Source organism: Amphiura filiformis, chromosome 2 (genome assembly GCF_039555335.1).
Source record: "Amphiura filiformis chromosome 2, Afil_fr2py, whole genome shotgun sequence".
Lineage (NCBI taxonomy): Eukaryota > Metazoa > Echinodermata > Ophiuroidea > Amphilepidida > Amphiuridae > Amphiura > Amphiura filiformis.
Window position 1 is genome coordinate 79,013,672 of NC_092629.1, and position 13,637 is coordinate 79,027,308.

The following is a 13,637-nucleotide window of genomic DNA, read 5'->3' on the forward strand; positions in this document are numbered from 1 at the left end:
ATTTTTTTTAAAGGCTGCAATTCATCGATATTAAATAGACTTCAGTGCTGCAATTGCAATGTTATAATTATTGATAATTAAATTGTCTTTTCCGAGGCGGACAAAATTTCAAAAGACCCATTTTAATAAAATGTCACGTTTTTTGTATGAAAGAAAAGTGATTGGTATGATAATTATTTTGAAAGCTTTTTTTCCAAAAGACCTTTCTGGCTAGCTGCCCTTTCTGTACTTCTAGTGGTATGCCATGCCATGCTCCCTGGCCTTCTTGGGTACATCAGATTAGGCTAATGAAATTATTACTTTCCCGTCACATTTTTTTCAGTGAAATATGAGGTCATGATTTAATTATTCATTATTTTGGAAAATTTCATTATTGTCAAAATTTTCATTTATATGGCTATTACCTATAGGCTATTGATGAAAGACCATCTCAAAACAGGTATTTTAAAATGCTTAGATCAGCATTACAGACGGGAACTAATAATTTCATTACATAGGCCTTAGGGGGATTCAGGAAACAGTAGGTAGCGCCCTAGCCGATAGCCAGGATAATAGTGTGAGGGGGCAAAGCCAAATTTTCGTCCCAACAATTTTGGTCACATTTGTGGTCATATTTACTTTTTTTCGTCCCCATTTTATCCCTGACAATTTTCTGTGGGGCATCCCCCGACTCCCCTGGCTACACCACAAGAAATGGGGTAGGTCTAAAATGTGATAGGGCATGATATAGAGGGCACTTAGGGACCTGCTTGTTAGGGGGCCTGATGCAAAAAAGGGGGGCCTGAAAATTTTTGACCCTGGGGTCTGAAAAAAATGACCACACATTTTCCTGCGAAAATTGAGTTTATATACTTTTCATGTCAAAAAGGTGGGGGGGCCCTGAAATTTTTGAGGTCTGTAAAGGGGGGGGGGGGGGGGACAATTTTGGCGGGGAAATTTTTTTGCCTCAGCCCCCCCCTACAAGTGTTTGTGAACACCTTTAATAGGCGGCCCGGATAGGCGGTGGTTGTATAGGTATTTGTATGTTCTTTCAGGTTCTTTTTTTTTACCTTCCTTGAGCATAGGTTCATGTAATTTTCTATTGTAGTCTGTCCAACAAGATACATGTAATATCATAAAAGCATAAAAGATTTTTAACACTGACAACAATTAGTGACACATTTAGTTGTTTCAGGGTTAATAATTGACTTTTGTGGTGTGCGCCCATAAAGACACTGTAAACATTATACATTCGGTCAACATGGCCATGGTCAAGCATGCATGACATGACATGACAGAAAATACCCTGGAATGATTCAGCACAAAATTAATATTTTTCACTGACTGACTACTGGAACTTCATACGTTTAGTACTTCATTCAAAAACTGATACTATCTGAACTACTGCTACAGTACATGCACGTCAGGACACCTGACTGAGCTGAGCTGATTTGAACATATCCTCTTTTTACCAGCTATACCAATCGAGTGGTCACCATGCAAATAGCTTCCATTTTGATCACAGGGGCCAATAGAGGGATCGGTTATGAGTTGGTGAGGCAACTCGCTGCAGCAAACCCATCACCAGATTTTATCTATGCGGGTTGCAGAAATCCTGACGGAGCTGATGTAAGCCTTGTTGAATTTGTGGTGTATTACCCTTTTAAAGCTATAAATTTATAAAACAGCATGCATACAATAAACTACTAAAACTGGTCTATACATTGGTTCGCTACATTGGTTCGTGACAACTTCAGTAGTGAGGTAGGTGGGCATTTTGTTGGTTGTCACGGTTAGACTGCGGAACTCAGTCTTCAATGATTGTCAGTAATTTATCTTTTGGTCGTTACATGACTATCATTTGAAGACTGAGTTCTTATCATGCATCTTCCGAGGAGCAGTTTCAGACAATAGCTCGGGATTCAGGGCAGAGGTTATCTTTTGAATTCTTTCATGACCACTGAAGCATAGTCAGTTAGTCACGCCTGTCAAGGACACTCGGCGTGAATTGAAAGACCATGTCACTCGCCACAAAAGAATGTCAAAGGTCATAAAACACCAATTTGGTGTCTTTCCGCTCCTCGAAATATGATGCTTAAGGCTAATATGACTGTGTCACGGTAGCAAACCGTAGCATATCAAATCGTGCACGAAATAATTGCACATGACGTACACGCTTGTTCACAAGGGCGGTTTGTTGCTACGCTTGCAGCGCAACAGCAAAAAAAAAGCATTGTTGACAACTACCCAAGTTGAGACTACCCAACAATTCCAAATTTGGCATACGATCAACCATTTTGGAAATTTTGGTCATTCATTAAGGGGGGGGGGACAATTACTTTATGGTAGATTATTTATGGATTTCAACTGGAATGGGCCTTTCCAGATAAAACATGCACTCCCCCCATAGAGGGCGCTTAGTTATGCATGACTGAACACATCCCACAATGCTCCCTGTCCAATTAAAGTTACATAATAGAATAAACACTTGTTATCTAATCCAAATGAAAAGTTGACCTCATGAATATAACAGTCCACTATGACAGGGGAATATTGACCAGTTCTTGGTTTAAGTCTATAAAAATGATCCATGTGGCTTGATGGTGTGAAATGTAGACTGGTATGAAGACCTAGATATTGTGTAAATTGTGTAAATCACCCCCCCCCTTCAAAAATAGAACAAAAACTTAATCAAATGTAATCATTGTCTAAACCTTAAGTCAATCCTTCATGTAATTATTTTGTGTTAGCTAATCCTAGCCCTAAACCCAATCCTAAACCTAATCCTAACCCTAATTTCGTGTAAAATTACATGAAGCAACATTGAACCAAACTTGGTCAGAAGGAGAATTTCTATGCACACCCCCCCCTGCCAAGATGCATCCAATTAGTGCTGATGTGTTTTACACAGAGTGCTCGGCCCAGCTAACTTTAGCAGACGCACGTGAGGGCCACACCAGAGCACCACCATAAGCTTCCAGGCCAAATGTGTAACCCGCAAAATAGTCCTCTTAGAAATTGAGCTTATTTTGTTCCATTTTTCAAGAAATGTGACTGAGATACATCGCTTTGATGCCATATTAAAACTGGGATGGTGTCGATGAAAGTACGTGCAGAGAAAATGATTTTAAATCTGTTCAGGGAACTACTTTAAATGCAATAGGGCAAATAGATATCCTTGAATAATTATGATGGTGGTCATGTCTTGTTTGTATATCGTTTGAGTTCGATATGCAATATCTCGATTGATTATTCCAAAGTGCTCTTGTTTTTATTATTGTAGACTGCAAAAAGTTGACTTGTAATCATAAATCTAAGCAGGGAAAAAAATATGTAGGCCTACACAAAATATCAGAAAAGACTGGATTAGGCCGAAAAGACATTTAAAATATCTGTCAGCGATATGCAAACAAGACTAGCGAAATTAGATTTCTCAGTGTTCAATCGTTTTTGATGTACATGTATGATTCTTGCACAGCTATAAAGCACATTTGTCACGTGTGAGTATAGTAAACCATGGAGAAAAGACCAAAATACATGTAAGCTTACCAAAAAAAAACCATTTATATTTACTCAGTACTAGAGCAGAGCCTCACTGACTGGCTGGCTACCAGTATACGGGCTGCATGCATGGTTGCAAAATTCAGCACCCGGTGCCTGGCAGAGCTATTGTCAGTCTTGCCATGGTACATGAGACAGCTAGGGACTGCCTTTTGAGGAGAGCGAGAGCAATTACTCTCTTCTGCTCTCCTTAAATCTGATATAGGAGAGCAATTTTTAGCTCTCCTTAGTTGAAAATTCTCTCCCTACATATGCTATTGTAAATGCTCTTATTAAAACAGCTCTCCTGAAAGGCTCTAGAAAGAGTTATTTAATGCTCTCCTGCAAATTCCAAAAGACAGTCCCTGATGTGAGCATGTGTGTGTCGGTCTCCATAGCAACACGTAACACAGCACACACTATGATCTTCAGCATGTTCAGTGTATAATAAGGGGCTGTGCAATAATTACGAGCCGGGGGCAACATGGTCATGGGCAAGAAATCCTAAAAATTTGGCATAATAATGTGCAAATCAAGGGAAGGGGGGGGAAAGATTTTTTGGCTGGCCGGGGGAGATATTTTGGCAGGCCTAGAAGGGAAGTAAGTGATTTTTGCTGGGCCGTTCAGAAATTGTACGCCCCCTTGGGCTCATAATTATATTGCACAGCCCCTAAGGCCTAAGTAGAATTCTGTACTGAGAAATCAGAGTAAAAAAAAACAGAATTGAATTGTCACTGCCAAACTAAAGCATGCCCCTCGTACTACACAATATGCAATGCATACAGCCAATTGTGTTTGCCTGTATTCACACACTAAATAGAGTGAGGGATACTTTATATTCACCTCAAAGGTCAAAGTTTCATTTTGATTACATAACAAGTGTTTATCTTGGCTCATCCCATTGTTTGACATGGTAATTTTATTTGGACAGGGTGCATTGTGGGATGTGTTCAGTCATGCATATATAAGCGCCCTCTATACCCCCTGTGCACTCTTCATCTGGAATGGCCCAATAGCCCATTGCACCACAGCTACCCCTCTAAGTTGTCAAAATCATATTGCTTTGTGGTATTAATTTTGTGTAAATTATTATATTTCCTTTATTTAACCTTTCAGAAACTGAAGGAACTTGCACAGAAACATCCAAATGTGAAAATCCTTAAAATTGGTGAGTAGGGGGCCTAGGGGCTCTGTGATCTGTATTGTACAACATGATATCTTTATCAGGCCTAAGAAACTAAAATGTTTATAATTCCCACCAAATTTCTCGCAAGAAAAAGAGTGCACAGTTTTCCACCGTAACTGGTAGGGCCTATGTTAAAAGTGGGAAAAACTGCATTCAGGATTCCTGATTTGTTTCCAGCTTTATCTTTTGCCATCAGTTCAGCAACTCACCCCCCAGTGACCCCATATTTTGCTCTCACCGAATATCAAAAATTGTGCTCTCACCATGTACCAAATGACCCAATATTTGTGTATTTTGCTCTCACCGATGCCTGGGGTCTAAAAGAGCCCAACAGGAAAATACAAATCAAAAATTGTCCTGGGTGTGTTCTTCTATCTTGGTTGAAGGTATAGGGGGATGTGCCATGGTTTTGGGGTACCTTTTCAGCGATTTTGGTATATTGACGGATGGGTTTTCACCGGGGGCACTTCAATATGAATAGTAGGGCTGATGCTTTCAAGTAAGGGGCATTCGGTGAGAGCAAAATGTAAAAAATATGGGGTCATTGGGTGAGAGCATGACCTTTTTTTTTATAAATAGAACCTTTGGGTGAGTGCCGAAACAGCGCCACAGAAACCTCGATCGAACATTGAATTTCAAGTTCAAAATAAGTAACAAAATCAGCTATAAATGGAAGTTGCTGTTCAAATTGAAAAACATGTGTTCGTAAAGAATCATGGGGTCTTTGGGTGACAGCAATGCTGAAAAAGGGGTCTTTATACGCATCACTTCCAAAGTGGGAGTTCAAGTTCCTTAGGGAATTAGTCAAGGTTGAAATTTCTCTGTGTATAAAATTATGTTCTGTCTGTTATTAAAGTAAGTAAGTGAAAGTCAGTTCCTTCTCTTTGGTGGGACTGACCAAGTGGGGTGGCCCCTTTTAAGCCAGAGGGGGGAACTTGCCTCCTCTAAAGACCCCCTTTTTTCAAAAATTTTGGTGAAATTTCTGATAACCTCTCACTGTATATTTTGACTAAAAATTTTTCCCAGTCTTTTTCAGGCCCGTACACAGGATTTCATTGGGGGGGTGCTGATTTTGAAAAAGTGGACCTTTTTAAAGTTTTTCCGGGGGGGGCAATTTTGTGAAAAGTGGACAAAATTTGGACCTTTTCTGTCAAAAAAAGTGCAAAACACCTGATTTTTTTGCTCGCTACGCTCACAAATTCTGAAATTTTGGGACTTTTTGTATACCCCCCTGCGTACGGGCCTGGATTTTTCCCAGTCTCACGGAATGACCCCCCTTTTTGAGGCCTTCTCACTGAAAGACCCCCTTTTTCGGTGTCTAGGCTCTCACCGAAAGACCCTAGTTTCGAACTGCTGTCCACACATCCTTGTCACTCCCAAAGTCAAGTGCCCCCCCCCAAGTCTACCCCTTCTTCTTTTTAAATCCTCCTTTTAAATCTGCCTTTCTTTTCCTGTAAACAAATACCAGTACTTAAATTTTCCAAATTATTCCACCAAAATCTAATATAGCTATCGGGGATGAGTCGTCTTACCAAACGGCAGTGCAGCAGGTATCCCAAGATATTGGTGATCGAGGCCTCAATGTCCTATTCAATAATGCGGGTATACTCACCAACCGAAAATTTCACGAAGTCACGGCAGAAGAGATGAGGAAGGATTATGAGGTCGATACTATTGGACCTCTAATGCTGACAAAGGTACGTTACATCTATACTAATGCCCTGCGACAACTCTCTAATCCGAAGGTTCCCTAGTCCGAAGGCTCCTTAGTCCGACGGTTTGCTAGTCCGAGCATGTAATTTAGTGCGATTAATGAATAAGGTTCTCTAGTCCGAATATAAAAATAAGGCTCGCTAACCCTAAAGTAGAGTCCGATGTTTACCGTTTTCTAAAATCCTTTTTCCGTGTTGTAATCCGTGTTGTAAAATTTGTAACTCCATGTTTTATGAATCAAGCTTAAAATGTATAAACAATGATTATGAATGATATTAATGTCACAATAAAGTGTTCAATATCGCGATTTCGGTATTATTAAACAGTTTCGAGCTCTTCCAGTTTCAAATCAATGGGAGCTCACCCGATCCGGCCTAACCTGATGATATAATGCCCCAATCAGTCCCCGACCCATGAATTTTGAACAATTTTCAAACCAATACGCTTTCGGTGTGGATTGGTGAGGGGTATTTCAAATTTATACAGGTTGTAGCAAAATGCTTTGTATCCATTAGTTTCCAGTGATATATGGACAATACTGCCACATCAAAATGCAATAGGATCTGCATAATTTGTTGCTTAATATCCTTATTATTTGGTCATTTCAAGAGGACTACATATTGCATTTGGAAGAAGTAGGCCTGGGAAGTAGGCTTTTCACCCAAGGGGGGGGGGGGGCACTGTGAGCCAACCCTGCACAAAACCAGCTTTGATTTCCTAAACTGAGAGCTCTTAAATGACGCAGAAATGCAATTGATTCCAAGGATTGAATTGATTTTTTTCTATCTGTGCAGGCTTTTTATCCTCTCTTGAAGAAAGCAGCTGATTCTAGTCAAGTCAAAGGACTTAGCTGTACACGTGCTGCTGTGCTGAATATGACCTCTGGATTGGGACTGATTAACAGCAACACTAGTGGTGGTTTCTATCCATACAGACCTGCTAAGGTACGTAAACTGATGAATGCCAAATGGGTGGGCAGGGGTGGGGGTGAGATGATGGTCCTGGGGTGGGGGAGGTGTCTAGATAATGGACTGATAATGACAAGTGTCAGTGTGTATCCACACAGACCTAATTTATGTAAACTGTTGCATGTCAAATGCCTGGGGGGTAGGGGGAGGCTGCAGGCATTCGGTGTGTGATGGTCCTGGGGTGGGGGTACAGTCTAGATAATGTCAACACTAGTGTCAGTGTGTATCCATGCAGACCTAATTATGTAAACTGTTGAATGTCAAATGCCTGGGGGTAGGGGGAGGCTGCAGGCATGTAGTGTGATGGTCCTGGGGGTGGGGGTGTCTAAATAATGAATTGATAATGACAACACTAGTGTCAGTGTGTATCCACACACAGGTGGTAAGGTAAACTGATGAATGTTAAATGCCTGGGGTGGGGAGGCATGTGGGGTGCCTGTGGTCATGGGGTGGGCAGTGTCTGGATATGAACTCATTATTGGCAGTGAGTGTCTATACAGAGCTGCAAAGATAAACTGATAAATGTCAAATGCCTGGGGTGGGGAAGTTGGGATGGGGATGATGGTCGTGGAGTGGGGTGGAGGAGGTGGTGTCTGGATATGGACTGATTAATGGCAACACTAGTGGAGTGTGTACATACAGATCTGCTATGATAGATTGTTGTAGGTCAAATGCTTGGAGCTAGGGATGGGGGATGGGGTGATGGCACTTGAGTTGAGGTGATGTCTGGATAAAATGGAATAGTGCCACTACAAGGTAAAGTGATGAGTGTGAAATGCTTGTCGATGGGATGGGGGGATGTTGGTGATGCTCCTCGGGTTGAGATGTGTCTGTATATAGCACGACCACAAGGTATAGTTATGAATGTAAAATCATTCCTTGGAGGATGTGGGGGAGGGGGTGATGGCCCTTGGGTGAAGATGTGTTTGGATATAATTATGGAATGATTAATGGCCATCACAACGTGTAGTTATGAATGAGAAATGTTTGGAGGGATGGGGTGGGTGTCCAAGGTGCTATCTTTGATATTGAGTGACTTACTGCATAACTAGTGTCTATCCACATAGAGCTGACAATTAGCGACATCAATTCTGAGTGTGTTACAAGACAAATTGCATATATTGATGAAAGAGCATAGACCAGCATGCAAGGTGCCCACTGTGAATCGATCTGACCTAGACTAATAACACATATGCCATTTTCATCACACTTTACTTTTACTCACCATGCTTTGTTTGTCTGTTTGTTTTCACCATGTAGATAGCGCTGAATATGATCACCAAATCTATGAGTATAGATTTCAAGTCGGATGGCATTATGGCCGTTATCATTGACCCTGGATGGGTGTCCACAGACATGGGAGGAAAGAATGCATCAGCCACGCCAAGCCAATGCGTCGATGGAATACTCAGTGTTATGGCTAAACTTGGAGAAGAGGAAAATGGGAAAGTTAAGAAGTGGAATGGGCAAACTATGGAGTATTGATGGACTTTAATATCTGTGGGGGGTGGGGATGCTTCCCCAGAATTATGAGATGATGGTTCTTTGGGAGCTGACAGGGTACCGGTAAAAGGGGGTCTTTGGGAGCTTCGAATCAGTAAAAAAATCAACAGTCTTTCTTGACTCTTGACTTCCTGGTTGAAAATCCACTTGGAAAAAATCCCTGAAATATGAGGAATGGGCAATTTAAAGGCTTTGTAGAGCTGAATGATCACAAACAAAGGTTTTTCTGTGTTCTGTTTTGTCACAATTAGGGGTCTTTCAGAGCTGCATGGTACAAAAACAGGTTTTTTTTCCTTCATCTTATCAATTGGATTATTATTATTATTTCAACTTTCTTTATACAGGGTAGCTCCTTCAGTGTAAAAGCTGAAAAATGCCCTGTGGCATACAAGGTATTACACAAATATTACAAGAAAAATGTACAATACCAATTATAAAGAAATTACAAGAATCATGAAAAATTATATGAAAGATAAAATCAATGAACAGTGGTTTTTGAGAGCTCGATTTAAATTCACTTAAATTCAGGCTCAAGGAAATAATTATAATTAGTGCGAGTGTCAACATCAGCAGAACTATTCCACAGATTTGCTGCTCTCACCTGAAACAATCTCTTACCAGAGTTATTGTTAAATTGAGGAACAACAAGATAAAACTTCAGATGCAATGCATTCCAAAAAAGAAAACAGGTTTTCAGTCCAATTTGAATATTTTTGAGATTTTTTTCACAACCTTGGGCAAAAAAATCTCAATATCAAGATTCTTCAGGATTTTTGTGGCCAAAATTGGCTCACTTTTATTGATTTTCAGCCCGTTTTGGTGTATTTTAGCCCAATTTCACAATGTGTTTTTCAGGATTTTCTACTACTTTCAGCATATTTCACAAGCTTTAAATCACACCCCTATATTTGTCAAACTGACCCAAAATTAGACTAATGCTTTGCAGTCTCTAAAACAATTCACCACAACTACACCCTTTTAAAATCACAACTTATCCTCAGAATTAAGAGTATAATCATGGATAATTTCAATATCTTGACACGCAAGATAAGAGAGATGTGATGATGGAGGTAGAATTTTTTTGAATGACTCTTGTAGTAATAAGTATGTGAGGGTCCCATGCAGCTGCTATTATGTATTCAAAATCTATAGAGGCCCTGCATGAAATTATCGATTGGCTCCAAACAAAGGATTTGAGCCGTGTCCTTCACCGTAGTTATGGCGGAGTGCAGTCCATTCAATCAAATGTTGTCATCAACCTATTTGATCGTAGTGCAGGGTTATGTGTGTGAGACGAACTGTCACGGTAGATTGCAATCATGCTTTTGTTGAATGCATTTGAGTAGTCCGCCATATTTACGGGACGATATGTCACATGCAAGGCCTCTATATTCAACAGGGTAACCATGAAATACGAGATTGTGATTATATAATGTCTTTTAGAATATAGTCCTTCAAAATATTCGGGCTCTTCCTGTTGAAATCCATACACCCCTTATGGAAGACATGATATTAATCTCCCACACAGAAGATGTCATTAGATTTTAAATGGAGTCACCCATTCAGGTAATCCAATTTAAAATTCACGCTCCCTGTGTGTGAGATAGGGGTCATGTCTTCCATAGGGGGTGGATGAATCGCAACTGGAATAGCCCAGTTAATATGTGATCCATCACATCCAAAGAGTTGTCGGAAACCAATATTTGCAGACAGTACAGAAAATATGTGTGAACAAAAATAAAATAATAGGGAATTTGTAACCACATCACACACCAATGTGTGAGATAAAATTTTAAAGCAAAAAGTACTTAATTGAAGTCCCCATTCAGTGATCCCAGCAAAAAGGTGAAGGATTAGCCATTTGACTTGTCATTAGGAATTTCTGAAATGAAAAAAAGTTGGCAGAAAACAAGGAAACGGCATTATTGACAAAGTTGATGCCCCATTGATAGAGAATTAACAGATTCATGTGAAATGTCTTATTTTGCCTTTAATACACAGCTTTCGGGTTAGCTATTAGCAGCCCGACTAGCAAGCTCTAGCTGCTGGCACATCTATGACACTAACAAAGGTGTCAGAATGATTCTCCGGATGAGCAAATCACTGAATGGGCCTTTAACTTGTTTAAGCAAGTTAAATTTTCAAGGACAACTGTCGTATTTGATGTGATGGATCGTATAATTTTGACAGAAATTTATATATTTTGGAATAAAATAAAATAATGGAAACATAGTTCTACATGATTTATTTATTTATTTATTTATTCCATTCATTCATAGCATTCTGTCGAAGGCAGGCAAAGCCCAATACTGCTCAATAGTGCTCAGAAACCCAATAGTGCCCAGAGGCTACTACTTAAAATTCAAGGGTGTGCCAACCGGATATTTTATTTCATTATGATGGCTATCTGGTTTAGAGGGGCATTTTGTGATTTTAGCTTCCTCTTTTTAGGGTATGATTCAATAGATATCCACTAAAAAGCTTATTTGCAAAATTTCAGTTGCTCCGGACATTGAATTTAAGAGTTACGCATAATTACATGGGCTGTATTGTAATTTCAGGCTGTTGACAGCCCAAAGTACAAACTGTTTGGCGATCTTTGTCAAACTACCGAATCTGCAAGAAATCATATACACACAATCATGATGAACCCCGGGGATGTACCCTTATCAAACAAGGCGGTTCTCGAACCACGAGTCTCGCCTGCTTTCGCGACCACCTGCTTTCGCGATTACATGTACTTTTGGTAGAAATAAATGAACCTGCTACAAGCCATGGTGATTTGCCTGTTCAATTTGAGTTTGATCAGATCAATATTGAAATTTGACCTTTAACCCCTAAATTTTAGTGGTTCTCGATTGGGCACGATTACCTGGCCGATGGTGACTGTACCCAACAAGTCTCATGCCCATTCGACAGTTTTTACTAATTTGACCTCAGATGACCCCTGGTGACCCCAAAATCACCGTCCAAAAATTTGGCTCTAAATGTTGACTGTACCCACCAAGTTCCATGCCCATACGACAGTTTTTAGTAATTTGACCTCAGATGACCCCTTTGTGACCTCGGATGACCCCGAAATTACCTTCAGAAACTTTGACGCTAAATGTTGACTGTACCCACCAAGTTTCATGCCCATACGACAGTTTTGAGAAACTTGACCTTGGATGACCCCAAAATCACCGTCCAAAAATTTGGCTCTAAATGTTGACTGTACCCACCAAGTTGCATGCCCATACGACAGTTTTTAGTAATTTGACCTCAGATGACCCCTTTATGACCTTGGATGACCCCGAAATTACCTTCGGAAACTTTGACTCTAAATGTTGACTGTACCCACCAAGTTTCATGCCCATACGACAGTTTTGAGAAACTTGACCTCAGATGACCCCTGGGTGACCTTGGATGACCCCAAAATCACCGTCCAAAAATTTGGCTCTAAATGTTGACTGTACCCACCAAGTTTCATACCTATACGACAGATTTTAGTAATTTGACCTCAGATGACCCCTTGGTGACCTCGGATGACCCCGTAATCACCGTCAAAAAATTTGGCTCTAAATGTTGACTGTACCCACCAAGTTTCATGCACATACGACATATTTTAGTAATTTGACCTCAGATGACCCCTGGTTGACCTTGGATGACCCCGAAATCACCGTCCAAAAATTTGGCTCTAAATGTTGACTCTACCCACCAAGTTTCATGCCCATACGACAGTTTTTAGTAATTTGACCTCAGGTGACCCCTGGGTGACCTTGACCCACTAACCAATACAAACTTGTTCTGTCTGGGGTCAAGATGCACCCACCCGCCCACCAAGTTTGAAGAACGTGCGACCCCTAGTCTCCGAGAAACAAAGTTTTTGCATATTATGCATAAATCATGCAAATTAGGTACTTAATTACCATATTTTGCGCAGAAAATCGAATCAGGTCGAGATATATGCGCGGTATAAATTGTATATGTATGTATGTATCCTCTGGTCATGCTACTCCCTACCACGTTTCATCATCATAGGGCTTAGGGTTCTTACGGATCCCCAGATACAGCTCCACACGGCGGATTTCTTCAGATTTCCAACCATATTTTTAGAAGCGTTCCGCATAAATTATGCAAATTAACAACTAAATGTGCATACTTTTCGCTGAAAAACTATAATCAGGTGATCAGCAGGTGTGTATCATTCCTGTCACCAGGTTTCGTTACCATGCGCCCAACGGATCTTGAGATACTCTGTCCACAAACTCCGCTATCAATTTGCGCTGATTTTCGCATAAATTATGCAAATTAGCTATGTTAATTTGCATATTTTTCACCGAAAATATACGGTTACGGAGCAAACTTGGATACCCTTCCTCCCACCAAGTAGCGTCCCCGTAGGTCTTACGGTTCCCCAGATACATCTCCGGACGGACACACATACATCCATCCACACCCACATACATCCACCCCCACGCACGGACAGACAGAAATAGTGATTACTAAGTCCCATCCTGAACAAAGTTCAGGCGAGACAAAAACAAGTAATATTTAAGCAATCACATAAGCAATCAACAAGGCTTTGATGACTTAATTTTTCCAATAGAGTACCCCATGCAGATTCTAAGCAATTGAAGCCTTATAAGCAATCACTAAGGCGGCATATAGGCTAAATATTTAAATGAGCTAAGCAATTGATTGCTTAATTGAGGCACTATTGATGCAATTGCTTAAAAGCAATCAATAAACAATCGATAAGGCTGCAT

At 40.4% G+C, this 13,637-nt stretch overlaps 1 protein-coding gene across 1 annotated transcript; it reads left to right on the forward strand.

Annotated features, from left to right (window-relative positions):
- The first annotated feature begins 1,230 nt into the window (after positions 1 to 1,230).
- LOC140146662 (C-signal-like) lies at positions 1,231 to 11,132 on the forward strand. The gene is made up of 5 exons (XM_072168532.1): positions 1,231 to 1,608; positions 4,636 to 4,687; positions 6,215 to 6,402; positions 7,213 to 7,362; positions 8,647 to 11,132. The coding sequence occupies exons 1-5, from the start codon at positions 1,477 to 1,479 to the stop codon at positions 8,869 to 8,871; spliced, it is 747 nt and encodes a 248-aa protein (XP_072024633.1). The 5' UTR covers positions 1,231 to 1,476; the 3' UTR covers positions 8,872 to 11,132.
- The last annotated feature ends 2,505 nt before the right edge of the window (positions 11,133 to 13,637 follow it).

Bases quoted from the DNA above. Each gene is read 5' to 3' on its own strand.
- LOC140146662 (XM_072168532.1), top strand. From the start codon at position 1,477: ATGCAAATAGCTTCCATTTTGATCACAGGGGCCAATAGAGGGATCGGT. The intron at 4,688-6,214 runs GTGAGTAGGGGG...AATCTAATATAG, and splicing joins TGTGAAAATCCTTAAAATTG to CTATCGGGGATGAGTCGTCT. The intron at 6,403-7,212 runs GTACGTTACATC...CTATCTGTGCAG, and splicing joins GACCTCTAATGCTGACAAAG to GCTTTTTATCCTCTCTTGAA.